The sequence below is a fragment of the Pan troglodytes genome, chromosome 10 (assembly GCF_028858775.2).
Source record: "Pan troglodytes isolate AG18354 chromosome 10, NHGRI_mPanTro3-v2.0_pri, whole genome shotgun sequence".
Taxonomy (NCBI): domain Eukaryota; kingdom Metazoa; phylum Chordata; class Mammalia; order Primates; family Hominidae; genus Pan; species Pan troglodytes.
Genome location: NC_072408.2, coordinates 30,075,286 through 30,096,185, shown reverse-complemented (window position 1 = coordinate 30,096,185; position 20,900 = coordinate 30,075,286). Strand labels below are relative to the sequence as shown.

The 20,900-nt window shown below is 39.9% G+C and overlaps 1 protein-coding gene across 1 annotated transcript in view; it reads left to right on the top strand.

Moving 5' to 3' along the window:
• Positions 1-11,981, top strand: part of HMGA2 (high mobility group AT-hook 2) — a 141,081-nt gene extending 129,100 nt beyond the window's left edge. The window contains exon 5 of the mRNA XM_016923082.4: positions 8,999-11,981. Coding sequence (XP_016778571.1) covers positions 8,999-9,046 — 48 coding nt within the window. The 3' untranslated portion in view covers positions 9,047-11,981. The remainder of the gene's footprint in view (positions 1-8,998) is intronic.
• The last annotated feature ends 8,919 nt before the right edge of the window (positions 11,982-20,900 follow it).

Sequence of the window (20,900 nt, the reverse complement as noted above, 5' to 3'; positions counted from 1 at the left end):
ATTTCCAGAGATTTATAGTCTCAAAAATTCTAGAATCCTGATTTATTCCAAAGTACTTCCTCTTTGACGTCAAGTGTTTTCACTGAATGTTTTTTAAGGCAGGAATTTTTTAGCTGGAGGAAATTTTCTAGTAATTGCTCCATCCTACCGTTAGGGCTAAAGCATTCAAAATCATCTTCCTAGCATTTATGTCACACGTATACAGAATTACAAAGGCTCTGTGGTGAAGTATCCTCATACTGCCCAATGCTGAAGTCTCCTCAGAACTTCAAGAATGGCCCTTGTTGAACCTGGGGTACAAAGCAGCAGAGTTTATTCTGAGGAGACAAATTCAGAATTATGATAAATCTCAGCACCTGCATACGCACTTGTGTTTGTGTATACAAGTACATGCATCTAGAGAGAAATGAAAAGTGAAGGACCAACCTGTTGCAGAGGTTTGTGTTTGCGAAATCCACCAGGTGTCATCAGCTGCAAACATCAAGTGTGTCCCATAATCCTAATGGGAGAGTTAATAGTCTCTTAAAAATCTAAAGGGGAAAATCTGTAATATGTACGTTAACTTTTTTCTAAAATTCCAAAACCAATGAAAACAGCTTACAAAATAACTTTACTATGTTTCCACTTCAAGTGATAAACAATAAATTGAAATCAGCTAATTACAAATAAATAGAAATGAGGCTGGGTGCAGTGGCTCACGCCTGTAATCCCAACACTTTGGGAGGTCAGGAGTTCGAGACCAGCCTGGCCAACATGGTGAAGCCCCGTCTCTACTAAATACACAAAAATTAGCCGGGCGTGGCGGCGGCCATCTATAATCCCAGCTACTCGGGGGGCTGAGGCAGGAGAATCACTTGAACCTGGTTGGCGGGGGAGGGTTGCCGTGAGCAGAGATTGTGCCACTGCACCCCAGCCTGGGTGACAGCGAGACTCCATCTCAAAAGAAAGAAAGAAAGAAATAGAAAGCAGCTCGTTTTTTAGCAATTTGAGCAGTTGAATTCTCAGTCATATGAATTACATTCTTCAGTAGGAAATGGTGGTAGGTTTTTCTTTTTCTTTTTTTAAAAGAAGAAACACCATAAAAGTACCAGATTATTATTATTATTAGAGGGTGCTTTGTTACTCAAGTTTTTACTTTGATAAAAATAAGTCTCTCTCCAACTGAGATGTCTAAAAAAGTTTCGCTAGTTTATCAGGTATTTGATCGTTTATTGCTATTTCCCTTTTAAGGCTTTAATCTGAGACTTGAAGGGACTCCCTAAATGTAATTCATACATTTTTCTCTGACCTTTCTTCTACCCAAAGGGAAAACAGGTTTTTAAAATCCTAACAGCTCTCCACCCTTTCAATCTACTTTCCCCATTGTTGTACAGCCCTGGCAAACGATGCCTCTGGCAATTAGGACAGGTATAAACCTGCTCCTTTTCAATTTCCCAATGAGAGGATTGCAAAGTTTTCAGTTTCTAAAAGACTGGAAACAAAGCTTTCTGTTTCAAAAAAAGAGTTTTTACTTGCGAGTAACATCTTCTGTGGGTGGTGTGCACCCGGGCAAAGAAATCTCAGTAAGCCTTGATTATCACGGGATTTCTTCCCCCTCAAAATAAAATGTTGAATGTTTTTACAGAGACTTCAAGGGCAGTTTTAAGGATGTTTATATTTCAGACAACCTAAACATTGTTTGGAGCAAAATGAGAGATTTCATTTTGGGACAAGCAAGTTGATGAATTGCAGTCAGCATCTCGTTCTCAAAGAAGGCATTTTTACTGGGGGCTTTTAGTCTAGACATACAAAGAGGGAAGGAGGAAAGGGGAAAGCATTCTCACTCTTAACACTCGTCTTTTACATGGTACCTTGGCCAGTGCAGTAAATAGTTCATAATAAATCAGACTTACAAATACTCACTCGTCTACTCACTCAAGGAGCATAATGATTTATACTGCCTAAGTCACAAAGATTACCGATGTATTTATTTTCTTGCTTATGCACTTTCAAGCTAGTAAAACATCTTGTGGGCCAGTAAATGTTTAGTACCAACTGGCAAAACATGAAGAATCATATCAAAGGTTGCCCTAAGTTGCACTGTTTTGTTGTATAGGAAATACTTTTTGACTTAACCTCTGACCTCTGACATCACCAAGGTCAAGGGAAAAGGAGAGAGCAAAGTAGAAACCAAGGTTTAACCCTTAATAAAGTAGCTCAAGGACATAGAAGCACAGGGAAATTGGAGGGCAGAGGAAGCGTATCAAAATGATTATTAACTGTAAACAGATGAAGTAATTAGCTTAGCTAACAGTTGTAATACAGGAATATTGGCAAGATGAAGTCAGCGGTTCTTGGCAGGAAATGTTTTATAGAGATGACAACTTCTAACAGAAGTGAAAGAACATCACTCAATTTAGGGCAACTTATAAAACTCCAAAAAGCAAAATTTAGTGTTTCTGGACTTGACAAATTTGCTGTGAGAGTTTTTTTTTTAAGTATGACTGTTTCTGTGTGGGGAAGTCTGTGGATTAGGCTCAAAACAAAATGGCAGTGGCTGCCTGCATTTCCTCTTCATATTGCAGAATTTTCCTCTACATTTTGATGTGTACTGGATAAAAACCAATTATTTACTCAATATATAATCTTTCTTCTTACTCTCCAAACTTGCTGACCCAAATTAATGTGGAACAAATAGCAATTGGCTTTAAAACCTGGTCTTTCTAAGAAAATCCTTAATGGTTGCATAGAAATATGTTGCATTGCCTCAGACACTTACATTCAGGAAATGTTTGCTGGACACTCAGATGTCTACAGAGAAATTGTTAACTTACTGTTATTGATATTTTTATAATCTTACTCAAAAGTCATAACTCAGGATAATGAAAAATGGTGCAATAATGATTAAAATCCACAAATGTTCTGTTCCCTGGCCGCAAATACAACACCTATGCAAAATTTTACACATCTACAAAACAAAGGGAAAAGGTTTTTCCTAGTCTATGCCATTAATAAGCACATCTGGAATATAACCCTTAAGCAGTCTTTAATCATAATTTAAAGCTACTTTGCATAAAAATAAGAACATTCCACAACAGCTGTGGAAACATTGAAATAAATTTTCTTCTTCTGGGCCGGGCACGGTGGCTCGTGCCTGTTATCCCAGCACTTTGGGAGGCCCAGGCAGAAGTATTCCTTGAGCCCAGGAGTTTGAGACCAGCCTGAGCAACATAGTGAGACCCCATCTCTATTTAAAAAAAAAAAAAAAATTACCTTCTTTTGAATACTTTGTTTATGCAAAAATCCTTTTGCTTTCTTTAGCTATTTTAAATGCAGTGTTCCTGCAGTAAGAATTGAACCTGGCATGGAAAACTGATCAAACCGGTAGTCCTCAGAAATCATCACTCCTGAAACTTGCAATTAGTTTATACCTAAAATGATTTCCCTATTTGAAAAATGTGCCTACCATTTCCGGATTTTTAAAAAATGGCCCTTTATCCCAGAAAGGAGAAATTCATTGTATCCCAGAGACCAGCGTTACTTCTGTTGCAGTATTTTCAGTGATGGAACTCTGCTGAGGCTACAGACAAGAAAAGCAGGAGAGCATTTTAGGAATCTAAGATTTTTTATTTTACTTTACTCTGGGGACCTTCTTTAATAGTTTTTTTCTTTCTTAAGAACCTATCCTTGAATCTTAGGTAAAGAAATAATCACAGAATGAGTAACTGACATTAATAATCACAGCTTCACACTATAGTCTTACTGGATTTTTACTGTTTTTCAGGGTTTCCCCAAGTGGTGGTCACATTTCTCACACAACCCTGCAGTGTAGATAGACATGTATAGTCATTACTGGGGCTGACACGGTGGGACTGAGACCTGCTAGTGCTGTGGTTGGCATCTATGATTAGTGAGGTCCAAGATCAACCTTCTTTACATTAAACATGCCCTAGCAAGACCTTCAACCCAACTTTATTAAGCTGATGCTAACGCACACAAAGAAGTCCTAACAATTCTATGTTTTTATATACATAATGCAAAAATAAAGACAAGATCAGGTACAATTGCTGTCAATATCTCAACTTATTGTCTCCTTTTGAAAAACATAATTCCCGCCTAGCATTTCCACCAGAATCCCTTGCTCTTGCCAGGTTATATGGTTTATATATGTTCCATTTAACATGTTTTTAAAAAATCTGCTGTAGAGTTTTCCTAGTTGGAGGAAATAATCACTTTCCATTAAGTTAAACAGTCCCGATAAATTTTAAATGAAAATATCTGACAGAGAAAGAGAAAAACTCAGCCTTGTGGTCTTGCCGGTCACTTAGCTACAGATGGAACTTGAAAAACTGGTTCCTGGTCATTGCTGCTGAAGAGAGCCCTTTATTTCTGTTGTGACAGGACTGACTCAAGATACTCATGAACGTGGAAAACTCCTAAGTGTGTCGTTCTGAGTTCCTGAGAAGTTGAACATACACAGATGACAAAAAAGAATGCCATTTAGTCATAACTACCCTTTCTAGATTACCAAGTATTTGTAGGTTTATTGGCAAGATAGCTTAAATTACGTATGTATTTCTGGCCTGTAACATCATATAATAGAAGAGTTGCAGAATTCTTTGCAGTTAAGAAAAAAAAAAGATAAGGACTTATTAAAGCTGACATGGACTGTGATTTTTGCACTCTGTACCACACACAAAGGAGGGCATCGTGGTGACACCACCCCTGTGTTTGTATTTCTTGGTTCCATTTAGAATTCACTGGCCTCTTCTACTGCAGACCTGCTGTTTAGTCTGCATCTGGAAATTAAACCCAGAGCTTCAGCTCTTAGCATTAAATATTGAACTTTCTTCCAGCACACACCCTCATCCATGCCTGTATAGTAAGTCTGATTAAACTCAAGACATTTTAAAATTCCATCAGCCTTAGGAGTTAAGTTTGGATATTGGGCTATCTTCCTCCTCCTTTTTAATCTATTAGAAGAAGTGTACCCAAAGGTATATATACCACATGCATCATGTTGAACCAAATTAAAAGAACAGTGATATGTGCAAACTATATTTCTGGGTTTTAGTGGAGTTTTTTTCCAAACTTAGCTAAAACAATGAGTTACATTTATCAAATTCCTTTTTTCATGAACAAAAGAAAAACTAAGGCAAAGTAAGTGCACTTTTCCAGTAGTTATAATAAAAATATAGTTTTCCAACTCTGCCCATCCCTGTTCCCCACTCATCAGTTTTCTGCCAAGAAAGCTCACGTTTCGGCCCGGTACCTCACTTGTCTTTGTAAAGTAGCTGCATGATGGCTGGGAGCTTTTCGGTGTTTAGAGGCCTTAGTGGCTGGTGCTCATAAAAATGTCACCGTGCACTTGCACTTTGAAAAGTCCTTTCATCTGAACATTCCCGAAGCCCCATTCCAACGGGTAAGCCTTCTTGACCAAAGAGTGGCTGTTTAGCCTTCCCACCCTGCCACTAGACCCTAATGAGATGTGTGCAATTCTTGGCTACAGTTTTCATCTCCTTATTACTTCAAGGCTCCTCTTGGGAGCTACACAAGCTCAAAGGTCCTTTGACCATTAGGTGACAAATGAGAAGCAATTTTTTAAAAACATGTCAAGGTAAAAGCTATTGTCTATAACACACGGCCATGTCTTTTTTTCTTTTTTTTTCTTTTTATTTGAGACGGAGTCTTGCTCTGTCGCCCAGGCTGGAGTGCAGTGGCACCATCTCAGCTCACTGCAAGCTCTGCTTCCCGGGTTCACAGCATTCTCCTGCCGCAGCCTCCCAAGTAGCTGGGACTGCAGGTGCCCGCCACCACGCCTGGCTAATTTTTTGTATTTTTAGTAGAGATGGGGTTTCACCGTGTTAGCCAGGATGGTCTCGATCTCCTGACCTCGTGATCCACCTGCCTAGGCCTCCCAGAGTGCTGGGATTACAGGCGTAAGCCACCATACCTGGCCCCATCCATGTCTTTTAAGTTATTAAAGATGATCGAAGTTCAGGGGTCCCTACCAACTCCTCAGTTACAGAAACAGGACTCTTTGGGGATGTCGGAGCCAGCTGCTTATTCTCCATGTCACCTGTTTCTGTTCCCTCTTTTCACCACAGAAGCACCCTGTGTTAAGTCTGGCCGAACCATGACACTTAGGGGAGCTGAGAATGGGTTTTCCAACCTCATTCCTGACAGGGAGGATTTTTCTTCTCTTCATTGAATGCACACTTGTCGTACAGAATCCGCACATGTAACCAAAGACCAAGTCACTGGGAAGGTGAGAGCTGAGGTTTGCAGAGGTAGGAAGAGCCACCTGCCCCACCATATCAACCCTTTGGGAACCATTCCTTCCTTTGAAGGGTGGCCAGCCAGGGCTATGCCAAGAAGAGAGAGCTCTCCACTAACTAAACATTTGAGAAAACCATCATTCTGAGCATGTGAGAGCCACATTGCCTCCAAACCTTTAATGAAGTGAGACTTCCACCCTCTGACATCCTAGTCATGTTCCCAGTACTAACTGATAGTTACTAGTAGAATTCCAAGGTCAGCAGAAAGATACATTAATAAAACAACTATCCACATTGTCTTATCCACATTGTCTTAAGGACAGTTAAGGAAACAATATGACCTACCACCATTTTCATCTGAATTGTCTAAAGGGTTGGAATTCAGGAGTTTCAGCAGCTCACATCAAGCAAAGTTTCTGGGAATGTTTTGAAAAGCTGATCACATTCCATCTAGTACAAGGTCTTTGTTAAGTTCATGGCCTGAAAATTCTGTTTCCTTCCGGATTTGAAAGTACCTTGGTTTCCGGATAGTATAGAAAAATCAAACAGTTAGAAATTGAATAATTACAGCTCAATCCAGGAGGTTTGCCAGCTTGACTGAGTTCTATTAATTTTTTAACCGTAAGAAGGAATAAAATATACTTGCTGGCTTTTATGCCGTGGTCTGTTTCAGAGTAGTCACCTAAGTCCACACCTCATGTCAGAATGAGAAGTGAATCATCTGGGGACAAACGAGGTGTGTATCTGCCTAACAGCTTAGTGACTTTCTGGAATTTAAATATTAAGTGAAAGGACAGGGTCACAGGGCAGCTGATCTTTGGCTCGTCTCTCTTTCGTCTGCCCATGGCTTTGATCATGCTACATCCTCCTTTGTGGCCAGGGCTCCACAGAGAATCTCAGGGTCATGGCCTGTTGCCTAGTCAAGAGGTATAAACCTGCTGCTTAAATATGTGAAGCCCACAGTTTGGGGGTTGGGAGTTAAAGGGGAGGTAGCCTCATACGTTCCACTTTTCCCACAAAACCCAAAGCAGACTAAACAAAACCGGTGTGAAATCTCATGACTTGATGCTGCCGTGGTTATATTTTTCAAGCTGTAATCCATTCATTTGTATGTGTGTTTATTCCCAGGATTTACAGCTCGCTCAGTCTTCGCGGGGAAAGAGAATATTTGAAACCTTTTGCAAAGGGTTTGAAGTATGCAGTGGCCTGTGATTAAAGCCCAGGATAGAGTGTGTGTGTGTGTGTGTGTGTGTATGTGTGTGTGTGTGTGCATTCATGTGAATGTGTGAGTGCCCGTTCATGTGGGGTTTTTTTCTCCCATTTGCTGCTTTTACGCAAAAGCGTCACACATGGTAGCATTTAGGAGCCCCTTCACAGCTGAAGTGTTTCAAACACTAATGAATGGAAGTTTGGTCATATAATGCAGACAAGCTTTAAGGCATGCTTTACTGAATGGTGTACTGTAGTGACCTGGGAAAGGAAGAGAGGTATAAATTGTGTCGGTTAGCCACCCAGACAAAATGAAGCCATGTGGAAAATCAAATCTATTAAAGTATGAAGACTGTTATAAGCTGTTTTAAGCTGGCCATTCTTAAAGGGGCTCGGTCTGCTGCAGGAGTAAATGTTTACCTCTTCCCCCAGATCTTTTTCACATGCCGTCTTATGAGACAATGTGCAGCATTTGATAAAAATCATCCTCTCACTAACGACGCTTTTATCGGAAATGTTTATTGTCTCCGCTTTACCACCCATGTCCTGAAAGGTACTGCACATTTGTTAAATAAGCAAAAGGAAAGAGAACTTTGCGGCTCAAGCCGGCTCGCAGAAACCCCAACAAATTCCAGAGCCATAAGGAATCAGAAAAAGGAAAAGGGAAGGAGAAGTTAGATTTATATGAAGAGGGGGCCTTGCAAAAACATATATATTAGATTTTCTCTGCTTGGCTAGCCCACCATCAAATGTTTGGTCGATGCAGATTAGTATTGAGATTGAGCAGTTACGCCGAACTTGGGTCACTGTCTCAAAATGTGCTTTAATAAATACAAGGGGGGAGGAAATGGATTTGGGAAGGCTCGTTGTCAGCTCTGCCCCTGCTCTCACACTGCCTCTGCATAGTGGTGTAGGGGTCACACACAGGTGTTGGCACCAGTACCAACCCGACCCAAATCCTGGTCCCACACACCCTGTAATTTTGGGCACATTACTTGTCTGTGCCTTGGTTTTCTCAGATGTAAAACAGGAATATTAACAGAAGGTGCCTAAGCATCTGGTAAGCACTCTAAAAATACCAGCTATTATTACCAGTATCTGGAGGGTGGGTTCATTTATACCTTAAGAAAGGATCCCCCTAACTCTATTTTTCTTGTGTGCCGGTTTTTAAAACTGATGAATGGCATGCTGTCGGGAAAAATTTATCCATTCCTATTTTTTTTCTAATTGGTGAGTAAGCGTGCATTGCCCTGACATTCTCTGGACAGCAAACAATTGAATTTGCTGACCAGCCGCCATGATGTCAAGCCTTAAGTCAACAGTGGCTAATGACCGCTCTGGGAAAAAACAACACCTTGATTCCTCAATTACGGTTTAAGAAGCCCTGGGAATGAGGGCTCGCCAGTCATCGTCATCCTCTTTTGAGGCAAGCATAATGTGCTGTGGAAACAGGTTACCTCTGCACTGTTGGCAAGAGCAGCCCACACAGTATAACGATTGAGCGTCATGGCTGTGCCCTTTGTGTGTTCCAGGAGGAAACTGAAGAGACATCCTCACAAGAGTCTGCCGAAGAGGACTAGGGGGCGCCAACGTTCGATTTCTACCTCAGCAGCAGTTGGATCTTTTGAAGGGAGAAGACACTGCAGTGACCACTTATTCTGTATTGCCATGGTCTTTCCACTTTCATCTGGGGTGGGGTGGGGTGGGGTGGGGGAGGGTGGGGGTGGGGTGGGGAGAAATCACATAACCTTAAAAAGGACTATATTAATCACCTTCTTTGTAATCCCTTCACAGTCCCAGGTTTAGTGAAAAACTGCTGTAAACACAGGGGACACAGCTTAACAATGCAACTTTTAATTACTGTTTTCTTTTTTCTTAACCTACTAATAGTTTGTTGATCTGATAAGCAAGAGTGGGCGGGTGAGAAAAACCGAATTGGGTTTAGTCAATCACTGCACTGCATGCAAACAAGAAACGTGTCACACTTGTGACGTCGGGCATTCATATAGGAAGAACGCGGTGTGTAACACTGTGTACACCTCAAATACCACCCCAACCCACTCCCTGTAGTGAATCCTCTGTTTAGAACACCAAAGATAAGGACTAGATACTACTTTCTCTTTTTCGTATAATCTTGTAGACACTTACTTGATGATTTTTAACTTTTTATTTCTAAATGAGACGAAATGCTGATGTATCCTTTCATTCAGCTAACAAACTAGAAAAGGTTATGTTCATTTTTCAAAAAGGGAAGTAAGCAAACAAATATTGCCAACTTCTATTTATGGATATCACACATATCAGCAGGAGTAATAAATTTACTCACAGCACTTGTTTTCAGGACAACACTTCATTTTCAGGAAATCTACTTCCTACAGAGCCAAAATGCCATTTAGCAATAAATAACACTTGTCAGCCTCAGAGCATTTAAGGAAACTAGACAAGTAAAATTATCCTCTTTGTAATTTAATGAAAAGGTACAACAGAATAATGCATGATGAACTCACCTAATTATGAGGTGGGAGGAGCGAAATCTAAATTTCTTTTGCTATAGTTATACATCAATTTAAAAAGCAAAAAAAAAAAAAAAAAAAAAAAAGGGGGCAATCTCTCTCTGTGTCTTTCTCTCTCTCTCTTCCTCTCCCTCTCTCTTTTCATTGTGTATCAGTTTCCATGAAAGACCTGAATACCACTTACCTCAAATTAAGCATATGTGTTACTTCAAGTAATACGTTTTGACATAAGATGGTTGACCGAGGTGCTTTTCTTCGGCTTGAGTTCACCATCTCTTCATTCAAACTGCACTTTTAGCCAGAGATGCAATATATCCCCACTACTCAATACTACCTCTGAATGTTACAACGAATTTACAGTCTAGTACTTATTACATGCTGCTATACACAAGCAATGCAAGAAAAAAACTTACTGGGTAGGTGATTCTAATCATCTGCAGTTCTTTTTGTACACTTAATTACAGTTAAAGAAGCAATCTCCTTACTGTGTTTCAGCATGACTATGAATTTTTCTATGTTTTTTTAATTAAAAATTTTTAAAATACTTGTTTCAGCTTCTCTGCTAGATTTCTACATTAACTTGAAAATTTTTTAACCAAGTCGCTCCTAGGTTCTTAAGGATAATTGTCCTCAATCACACTACACATCACACAAGATTTGACTGTAATATTTAAATATTACCCTCCAAGTCTGTACCTCAAATGAATTGTTTAAGGAAATGGACTAATTGACTTGCAAAGACCTACCTCCAGACTTCAAAAGGAATGAACTTGTTACTTGCAGCATTCATTTGTTTTTTCAATGTTTGAAATAGTTCAAACTGCAGCTATCCCTAGTCAAAACTATTTTTGTAAAAGACATTTGATAGAAAGGAACATGTTTTTACATACTTTTGCAAAATAAGTAAATAATAAATAAAATAAAAGCCAACCTTCAAAGAAACTTGAAGCTTTGTAGGTGAGATGCAACAAGCCCTGCTTTTGCATAATGCAATCAAAAATATGTGTTTTTAAGATTAGTTGAATATAAGAAAATGCTTGACAAATATTTTCATGTATTTTACACAAATGTGATTTTTGTAATATGTCTCAACCAGATTTATTTTAAACGCTTCTTATGTAGAGTTTTTATGCCTTTCTCTCCTAGTGAGTGTGCTGACTTTTTAACATGGTATTATCAACTGGGCCAGGAGGTAGTTTCTCATGACGACTTTTGTCAGTATGGCTTTTAGTACTGAAGCCAAATGAAACTCAAAACCATCTCTCTTCCAGCTGCTTCAGGGAGGTAGTTTCAAAGGCCACATACCTCTCTGAGACTGGCAGATCGCTCACTGTTGTGAATCACCAAAGGAGCTATGGAGAGAATTAAAACTCAACATTACTGTTAACTGTGCATTAAATAAGCAAATAAACAGTGGCTCATAAAAATAAAAGTCGCATTCCATATCTTTGGATGGGCCTTTTAGAAACCTCATTGGCCAGCTCATAAAACTGAAGCAATTGCTCATGTTGGCCAAACATGGTGCACCGACTGATTTCCATCTCTGGTAAAGTTACACTTTTATTTCCTGTATGTTGTACAATCAAAACACACTACTACCTCTTAAGTCCCAGTATACCTCATTTTTCATACTGAAAAAAAAAGCTTGTGGCCAATGGAACAGTAAGAACATCATAAAATTTTTATATATATAGTTTATTTTTGTGGGAGATAAATTTTATAGGACTGTTCTTTGCTGTTGTTGGTCGCAGCTAAATAAGACTGGACATTTAACTTTTCTACCATTTCTGCAAGTTAGGTATGTTTGCAGGAGAAAAGTATCAAGACGTTTAACTGCAGTTGACTTTCTCCCTGTTCCTTTGAGTGTCTTCTAACTTTATTCTTTGTTCTTTTTGTAGAATTGCTGTCTATGATTGTACTTTGAATCGCTTGCTTGTTGAAAATATTTCTCTAGTGGATTATCACTGTCTGTTCTGCACAATAAACATAACAGCCTCTGTGATCCCCATGTGTTTTGATTCCTGCTTTTTGTTACAGTTCCATTAAATGAGTAATAAAGTTTGGTCAAAACAGATCAAGGAGGGAGACACTCACAAGTCATTTTGTTGCACCCCTTGCACACATCTTGGCACACATGTACATAAAGTGTGTTTTACATATCATACTCCTTCAATCAACTGCCCTGAGCTCGCCTTTCAGATTTTGACATTTACTTCTACAGAGACAATCTTAGAAGAAACATGAAGAACAAACTGTAGCTCCAAACTACAGAATTTTTACTTCAGGCTAGCATCTACAAAGTTTGTAAGGGAAGTAACTAATGCACTAGTCGTCTTTGAAGTAACATTGGAAAGAGATCCGGAAGATTGATGAATAAGAAATGAAAGCCACGAAGAGTCTCCTAGATAGGAGCCTTTTAACTCTAAAAACTACTAGCAGAGTCAGAATGATTCTACCAAGTTCAAGGTCAACTTGACACTTAAGTTGCTAATTATGAATAAATCCAGGATTTTTAAAAAGCTAAAACTTTTGGTTTTTACTATCACCGTTGTTACTCAAATTTTTCATTTAGCTTCGTAGAAGGAGAAATTTGTTTCTAGGAAAAGCTTGCCAATTTTAAGACATCTACTGTCAGGAAATTTGTTAAACGTATTATTTCATTCCTGAATTCATTCACTTATTCTCATAGCCAATATTCTGTGAGTACCTTACTGAGTTGTCCTGAAAAGTGGTTGCATCCTGAAGCCCCTGCCAATACGAAGGACAAATCACAGGCCCTCTCACAAAAAGCCTTTATGGTCACCATCAGAGAGGGAGAATGAGTTTCAACCAATGTAGCATTTCACATGGGAGTGTGGGGAGGGTATGTATCTTTTAATGGGCTGAGGATGCTCAACTCTCTGGTGAATTCAGGAATAGTAAGTGGTTTACGAGTCTAGGCAGAAATAAAAATAGAATTTAGGAATGAATACCATCCAGCTAGGAGGCATATGATGCAAACTCCAACTGTAACAAAACTTCAGAGAAGTGAAACATAAGAAGCCCAAGACCAGCACAGTGGCGCACTCCTATAGTTTCAGCTACTCAGGAGGCTAAAGCAGGAGGGTCACTTGAGTCCAGGAGTTGGAGGCTGCAGTACACTGTGATCACACCTCTGAATAGCCACTGCACTTCAGTCTGAGCAACACAGCAAAACTCTGTTTCTCAAATTAAAAAAAAAAAATGCCCAAGAGCAGAGAGAAGACGGCAGATTTGATGCTCTTCTTTTCAAGTTAGTTTTATTTCTGTGAAATGACTTTTTATTGAGCAAGACTAATTTCTAGAGTTAGGTAAGGTCATTCTTGAGCAATTACTCTTCAGATCTAGGAATTCTGGCCTAAAAGTGGATGAAAAGTTGAAAAGAATGAAAATTTTTTTGAAATACATAATTCAGATAGACAACAACCGGGGAGGGGCGTCAAAAGGCAACAACAGGGGTCTACACCCCTGGTCTGAGTTCAGCCATCTGTAAAACTTGGCAATTTTTCTTCTGAAGTAGGAGGGAAATGGCTGCAGATATGACCCTCTCTCCTCCATCCTCAGCCTCTGTATTTGGGACTCCACCCAAGCTAAGCCAGTCATGCCTTGGTTCCACTCTCATACCAAGACCCAGTTGCGGCCCATGGGAAAATGCCTCACGTCAGTGAGCAATACTCCACTTTGTACCTAGTTTGTGATAGTTAGGTTCTTGTTTTTGCCTTTGAGCCTAACTCAACACCTTGATGATCTGCCTCCACTCCATGAGTAAGCCCATCTCAGCCTTCCCAGGGCCCTAAATTCTTCCCCTGTACTGCCACCAACCCTAAGGTTGACCCCTTGTGACCTGTTAGTTCCATCTCCCTTTCTTCTATTCAATTACCTATTTTCTCACTCTTGGAAATTGCTTGTCCTGTGGCTTCCTTAGTCCTAGTTTAAGCATACATTCTTGAGGATGTGAAATAGCAACATTTGAGAATGCTGCACTGCCAGAACCCAGACTGTGGGGTATCTACCTTGAAAGAAACTTGCTATGTGAGGAAAATGGTAGACACAGATCTAGCTCTAGTAGTGTGCTGCTGCTGAGAATCTAGAGAGGTTGGAGAAAAGAGGAGCGCTTTAACACACTGCCATGTTCTCCCCAAATCCTGGAGATCTCAAAAGCGTCAATGTCCTCCTAACTCAGATCTCTGACTGATGTCTGCTGTTCCGCTGGGCACATTGGCCAGGTTTTAGAGGAACCTAAGGAACAGGAGCTGCCATTTAAGTGGCAATGCTCCAAGGGATGCAATGAAACAAAGACAAAGTTGATATTAAAATGCAGATAGTTTAGTCTAGTGCAGGCTAGCAGCTCCTGCCCTAGAAATGAATGGCTGTGTTAGCCAGGATCCCTTCAGTTGCACAAGACATAAACCCAATGCAGAATGGCTTAAGCCAAACAAAACAAAACAAAACAAAACAAAATATGTAGTAGCTGATAAACTAGGAAGTCCAGGATGTGGATCTTTAGGTATGGCTTGATCCAGGGACCCAAGGATGTGGCCAGAACTATAGTCTGTGTATAACCTATAGTTCAGCTTTTCTCTATCTTGCCTTCATTCTTGGATAGGTTATCTTCTAGTGATGACAGGGTAGCTGCTGGAAGCCCCAGACCCACATCGTCTTGGTCTAGCAAACTCTGAAGAAAGATCCTTATTTTTTTCCAATATTTCTAACAAAATCTTGGAGTTGAATACTGTTGGGCCAATTTGGATCTCAGGCCAATCACTATAAAATAATTCTGGCCAGAAGTGGGTGGGAGTGGGGAGAAAACAGTGATTGGTTAGATCAGATGTGGGTCACATGTCTGTCCCCAGAGCCAGTCCATAAAGGCGGACCTCAGTAAGTGAGAGGGAGGGAAGAGAGGAGGCCCAGCCCCAAGTGAAATATGAAATGAGAGACTCCCCAAAGACAAGCCCAAGCCCACATCCAGGAGAAGAGAAAACAGATACAGGAGACAGGAAGGATAGCAGCTGCCTGTTACAATGGCACAGCCAACAACTCTCACTGAACACCCGGAAACTGAGGTGAGACAAATGTGAGCAAGGCTGAAGAATGTCACAGACTTTACCATGAATGTGAATGGAAATAAAATACCCTGAGAATTGTTGGTCTGGCAGTGGACTTTGCAGGAAGATAAAGATACCTCATTTAGAGCCACTGAGAGTTTGCTGTTTCTTACCATGAAACAATTTAGCCTATCTTGACTGGGACAAGTAATGACAACTCTTTTTGCATCATCAGTTTTTTGCTTACAAACCACTTTCACAAATTTTCTTTCTTTTCATCTTCAGCACCATGGTGAGTAATATAGCAGTATTATTATTATTTATTTTACAGATGGGTTAACTGAGGCTCAGAGAGCATAAGTGACTGACTTGGGAAGACAGCTAGTAAATGGCAAAGCCATGATGTAATCTCAGATCCCACACTCTCCTCTATACTGGTGTACATCCACAGAGTATTGCATGCAATTGCTGCTCAGGATGAACCTTCTCTTGGGTACATATCCCGAACATAGTTAATCCTAGCTTCCCAAGCTTCAGTCAGATTTTCCAAAGTTATATTTTCAAAGGGAACACTGAAATAGCAGCACACTCAGTCTCCAAGTCTTCAGTACTCTTCAGTTGGAATGATTCTGTTGCACTGTGGAACACCTTAACCTAGCTATTCATCCCATTTAGCAATCTAAGAATACACATCAAGAGACTATGAGCTCTATCGTGTTTAGGGGATTCTCGAAATTGCAGCAAATAAGCTGGCTGTAAGACTCAGAACATTCTGCAAAACCAGTAACGTTTAAGGTCCCATTCCTCTATCTTTAGTCTAGTCCCCAGATCTGTAGGCTTGTTGAAGTTTCCTGTGGCCTCGTCTCTGAAATCAGGCATTAGGTGGGCTGATACATGGTAATTATTTATTACAACGGGATACATTTAGCCATAAAACAATTATGTTTAGCCTAATCCCAGCCAACTTAATCACATCATGAAAAATAAAACCTATATTTCAACCAGCTAATGAAAATGTGAAACTTATCTAAATCCATAAGATATATTGTACTGCCCGTCCAACTATTACAGAAGTCATCTTTACAAGAAAAGGTCTTCAAATATCTCGTGAATGTGTCCGCTTTCTCTTCGTCACCATTGCCACTACTACAGTTCAAGCACCACTGCATTTTTATGCTCCGTGTGCTCTTACCCACTTCAATTTTTTCTCTATCCACAGCCAGTGTCATCTTTTGAACAACAGAAATCCAATCACAAAATTAATGGTCTCAGTAAAATTCAAAATCTTTCCTATGGCCCAAATGGCCTGACACAGTCTGGCTCCTTCTTCCTTTTTGAGCCCGAGCTCTCTCAGTCTTCCTTTGTGCTCACTTGCCTTACAGTGGCTTGGAATATACCTTTCTCTTTCCAATAAACTTGAGCACTTTTTCCCAGGCTCTAGTATCCCCTGTTTGGAATTCTTTTCCTACTCAGCCTCTCTTCCACTCTGGCCAACCTCCTCCTCAGTCTTCAGATCTCAGTTGAAATGTTGCTCCCTCTAGGGTAGCCTCTCTGCCTTCTTACTCCCAACTCTGACATACAGTGGGGTCCTCTAGTGCAAGGGTCGCCGGACCCCATTAACAAACCTTTGCCAGTTTGTAGTTTGTGGCCTGTTAAGAACTGGTCTGCACAGCAGGAGGCGAGCGGCAGGCAAGGGAGCACTTCCACCCATGCTTCGCCTCCTGTCAGATCAGCGGTGGCATTAGATTCTCACAGGAGCACAAACCCTATCATGAACTATGCATGCAAGGGATCTAGGTTGTGCGTTCCTTATGAGAATCTAAGATGGAAGAGTTTCATCCAGAAACCATCCCTCACTCATCCCGGTCCGTGGAAAAGTTGTCTTCCATGAAACCAGTTCCTAGTGCCAAAAAGTTTGGAGACCCTGCCCTAGCGTATATTCTCTCTTTTTTCATTTGTATAATTTAAGAGGTACAAGTGCAATTTTGTTACATGGATCTATTGCATAGTGGTGAAGTCTGAGCTTTTAGTGTAGCCCTCACCTGAATAATGTACATTTTACCCATTAGGTAGTTTCTCATCATCCACCCCCCACCGTTTATAGTCTCCTATGCCTATCATTCCACACTCTATGTTCACGTGTACACATTATTTAGCTCCCACTTATAAGTGAGAATATGTGGTATTTGACTTCCTATTTCTGAGTTGTTTCACTTAAAATAATGGCCTCAAGCTCCATTCATGTTAGTGCAAAAGACATGATTTCATTCTTTTTTATGGTTGTATATATACACTGCATTTTCTTTAATCATCTGTTGATAGATGCTTCAGTTGATCCCATTTTTGCTATTGTTGAATACTGAATATATTCAAAAATATATTGAATATATTCTCTTGTAACACCCTAGACTTCTCCCTGGTAGCAATTACTGCAGTTTTCATTAACCAATTGTGTGATGTGCCCCTGTGGAGCATGAGAGCTGGTCTGTCTTGCCACCTTTGTCTTTCTAGCACCTGGCACAGTGGTGGAACACAGTTGCTCTTCCAAAACTGCTTGAATGAAATGAACCATACCCAGTTTCCTCTGCACTTAGCAGACAGATTCTTTCTAGCATCCTCTCACCTGGCCTTTTCCTAGAGCCCTCCTGTCCTTCAACACCCTACTAACCTTCACTCAGAACTTACTTTCCCTCCCCTGTGCAAAGCTCTGCACTCCAAGCCTCTCTCTGTTGCCGCCCCATCACTTCTTCAACACAGCCAATGTAATCCCTCCTCTGCCCCATTTGTATGAGTTCAACTTTCTACCAGCATGTTCACCCTGAAAAAGTATCTGCTAAACAAATGAATTGACAACAGATGCTCCATAGACAAACACCTAACACAGTGTCTCAGATATAGTGTGCCCTGGGAACAGAGAGTTGTTTCTCTGAACTACTCGGCATCTATTTTACCTCTGCTAACAGAACTTTTTTTTCTTCAGGAGATTTCTCTCTTCACTCCCAGCCTGTAAGATTCAGCTGGAGCTGACATCCAATCCCTGGTGGCAGGGGAGGGTATGTGACTTAGTTCAGACCAGTGGATATATTTTGACCCTCTGATTGGTTCAAGCAGAGGCACACAACCCAAGGCAAGCCCATGATGTTTAATGTCACACTTTTCTGGGACTGGTAGGAAATTCAGCCCTTCTCACACTGGTAGACTTGAAGCTGGTAGACTGCATGCCTGTAGCTTCTGAAGGAAGGGTGGTGAGGAGGAAGGCCTGTGGCCACAGCATTGGATGAGCTTGTCAGACAATGAATCCAGCACAGAGGAAAGCAGAGACAAAATTTGGAGACAGACCAAGTGTTGAAGACATTATTTAAGCCACCAGATTTCTTTGTGCCTGGAGGTTTTCAGTTACACGAGCTAATAAAGTTCCTTCTTTTCTTGAAGTTTGTCAGATTTGGGTTTCTCTCACTTTCACCCAGAAGAATCCTGATGACGCCGTAAACTAAAGCATCAATAAATACAAGAACGCAGTGAAAGTCGATAAAAATGACCTTCAGAAGACCCTATTCTAGCCATGGTTCTACAACTCTCAGAGGCTGAGATCTTGGACAAACTCTGAGTTCCCATCTCCTTACCTATAGACTGAGCTTGGTGGTTGACCTTTATCTCCTTATCTATAGACTGACCTTTAATATTGTTTCTAGATTTAAAATTCTATAATTCTGTAATACTAAGATGTCCACAAAGCTCAAACACAACAGAACTAGTTCACAGAGGTGAGAATTTAGATTAAGAGCCTGTAGAGGAAAGAGTACTGAATCGAGGGACCTTTCAGGGTCTGCCATATCTCACATGTGCACAGCTTCCTAGTATATTTCCAAGTTAGAGAAATGAGGAAACTCCTGGGCTGATAACAGAACCTACTGAAGTTTGAAACCCACAAATAACAAAATAGCAACCCCATAGGCAGCAGTGGAGTTTCATGAGACAGCTTGTTTATTTCAGTATGTGTGTGTGTGTGTGTGTGTGTATATATACACACATATACATACACACACATATACACATGTATATGTGTATATATGCATATATCCATATATATGTATAATATTACTTTAAGTTACATATATGCAGGATATGTCTTTTCTTAAATTTAAGATAATATAAAGTCATTCATAATTAACCATATATAGTAATAATAATAATAACAGTGATAACAATTAAAAATCCTAGCCAGAGGCTAGTAAAGAAAGTAGAGCTAGTGAAGAAAGTAAATGAAACATCAGGTATCATGGCACATGGATCAGTGTAAGAAAATGTGCTATTATTCTGGTCATAATGGAAAACAAGATACAGATTTGTAACTGACATGGTTTCAGCTTTTAACTAAATATTTCTCTGGAGCTCCATTTGAATCAAAAGGACATTCTGCATAGAAGTATTCTTCCTACAGAAGGAACAACTGCCATATGGAAATGGGCATCGAGCCAGAGTCTAATCTTACATCATTCAATGAAAATCCTCCTACAATCATGATTAATAGCATCCTGATTTATGCATTTTCCATTAGAGCTATGTTAACTGAAAATCTAGCTTCACACATAAAACCATCAAACTAGAATCATTCTCTATTTCTTCTTACTATTCATTTGTATATCCTTGAGGCCATTCCAAGGAATTCTTTTCTATTTGATTTGTTGTTTCTGAGCCTGTCACATAACTTGAAATTAAAAAATGAAATCTTGCCCAATTTCTCAATGATCACAGACAATCACACCTCCTTAAACAATTGTCTTTCAACTAGCCTCAGATTAAAATTTTAGAACCACCTTTAAAATTTCTTTTCATGCCAATGTCCTGAATGGTATTGCCTAGGTTTTCTTCCAGGGTTTTTATTGTTTTAGGTATTTAATTCATCTTGTGTTAATTTTTGTATAAGGTGTAAGGAAAGGGTCCAGTTTCAGTTTTCTGCATATGGCTAGCCAGTTTTCCCAAAACCATTTGTTAAATAGGGAATCCTTTCCCCATTGCTTGTTTTTCTTATGTTTGCCAAAGATCAGATGATTGTAGTTGTATGGCATTATATCTGAGTCCTCTGTTCTGTTCCATTGTTCTGTATATCTGTTTTGGTACCAGTACCATGCTGTTTTGGTTACTGTAGCCTTGTAGTATAGTTTGAAGTCAGGTAGCATGATGCCTCCAGCTTTGTTCTTTTTGGTTAGGATTGTCTTGTCTATATGGGCTCTTTTTTGGTTCCATATGAAATTTAAAGTAGTTTTTTCTAATTCTGTGAAGAAAGTCAATGGTAGCTTGATAGGGATAGCATTGAATCTACAAATTACTTTGGGCAGTATGGCCATTTTCACGATATTGGTTCTTCCTATCTATGAGCATGGAATGTTTTTCCATTTGTTTGTGTCTTATTTCCTTGAGCAGTAGTTTGCAGTTCTCCTTGAAGAGGTCCTTCACATCCCTTATAAGTTGTATTCCTAGGTATTTTATTCTCTTTGTAGCAATTGTGAATGGGTGTTCACTCATGATTTGGCTCTCTGTTTGTCTGTTATTGGTGTATAGGAATGCTTGTGATCTTTGCGCATTGATTTTGTATCCTGAGACTTTACTGAATTTGCTTATCAGCTTAAGGAGATTTTGGGCTGAGATGATGGGGTTTTCTAAATATACAATCATGTCATCATGTCATAAAACACCAGAAGCAATGGCAACAAAAGCCAAAACTGACAAATGGGATCTAATTAAACTAAAGAGCTTATGTACAGCAAAAGAAACTATCATCAGAGTGAACAGGCAACCTACAGAATGGGAGAAAATTTTTGCAATCTATCCATCTGACAAAGGGCTAATATCCAGAA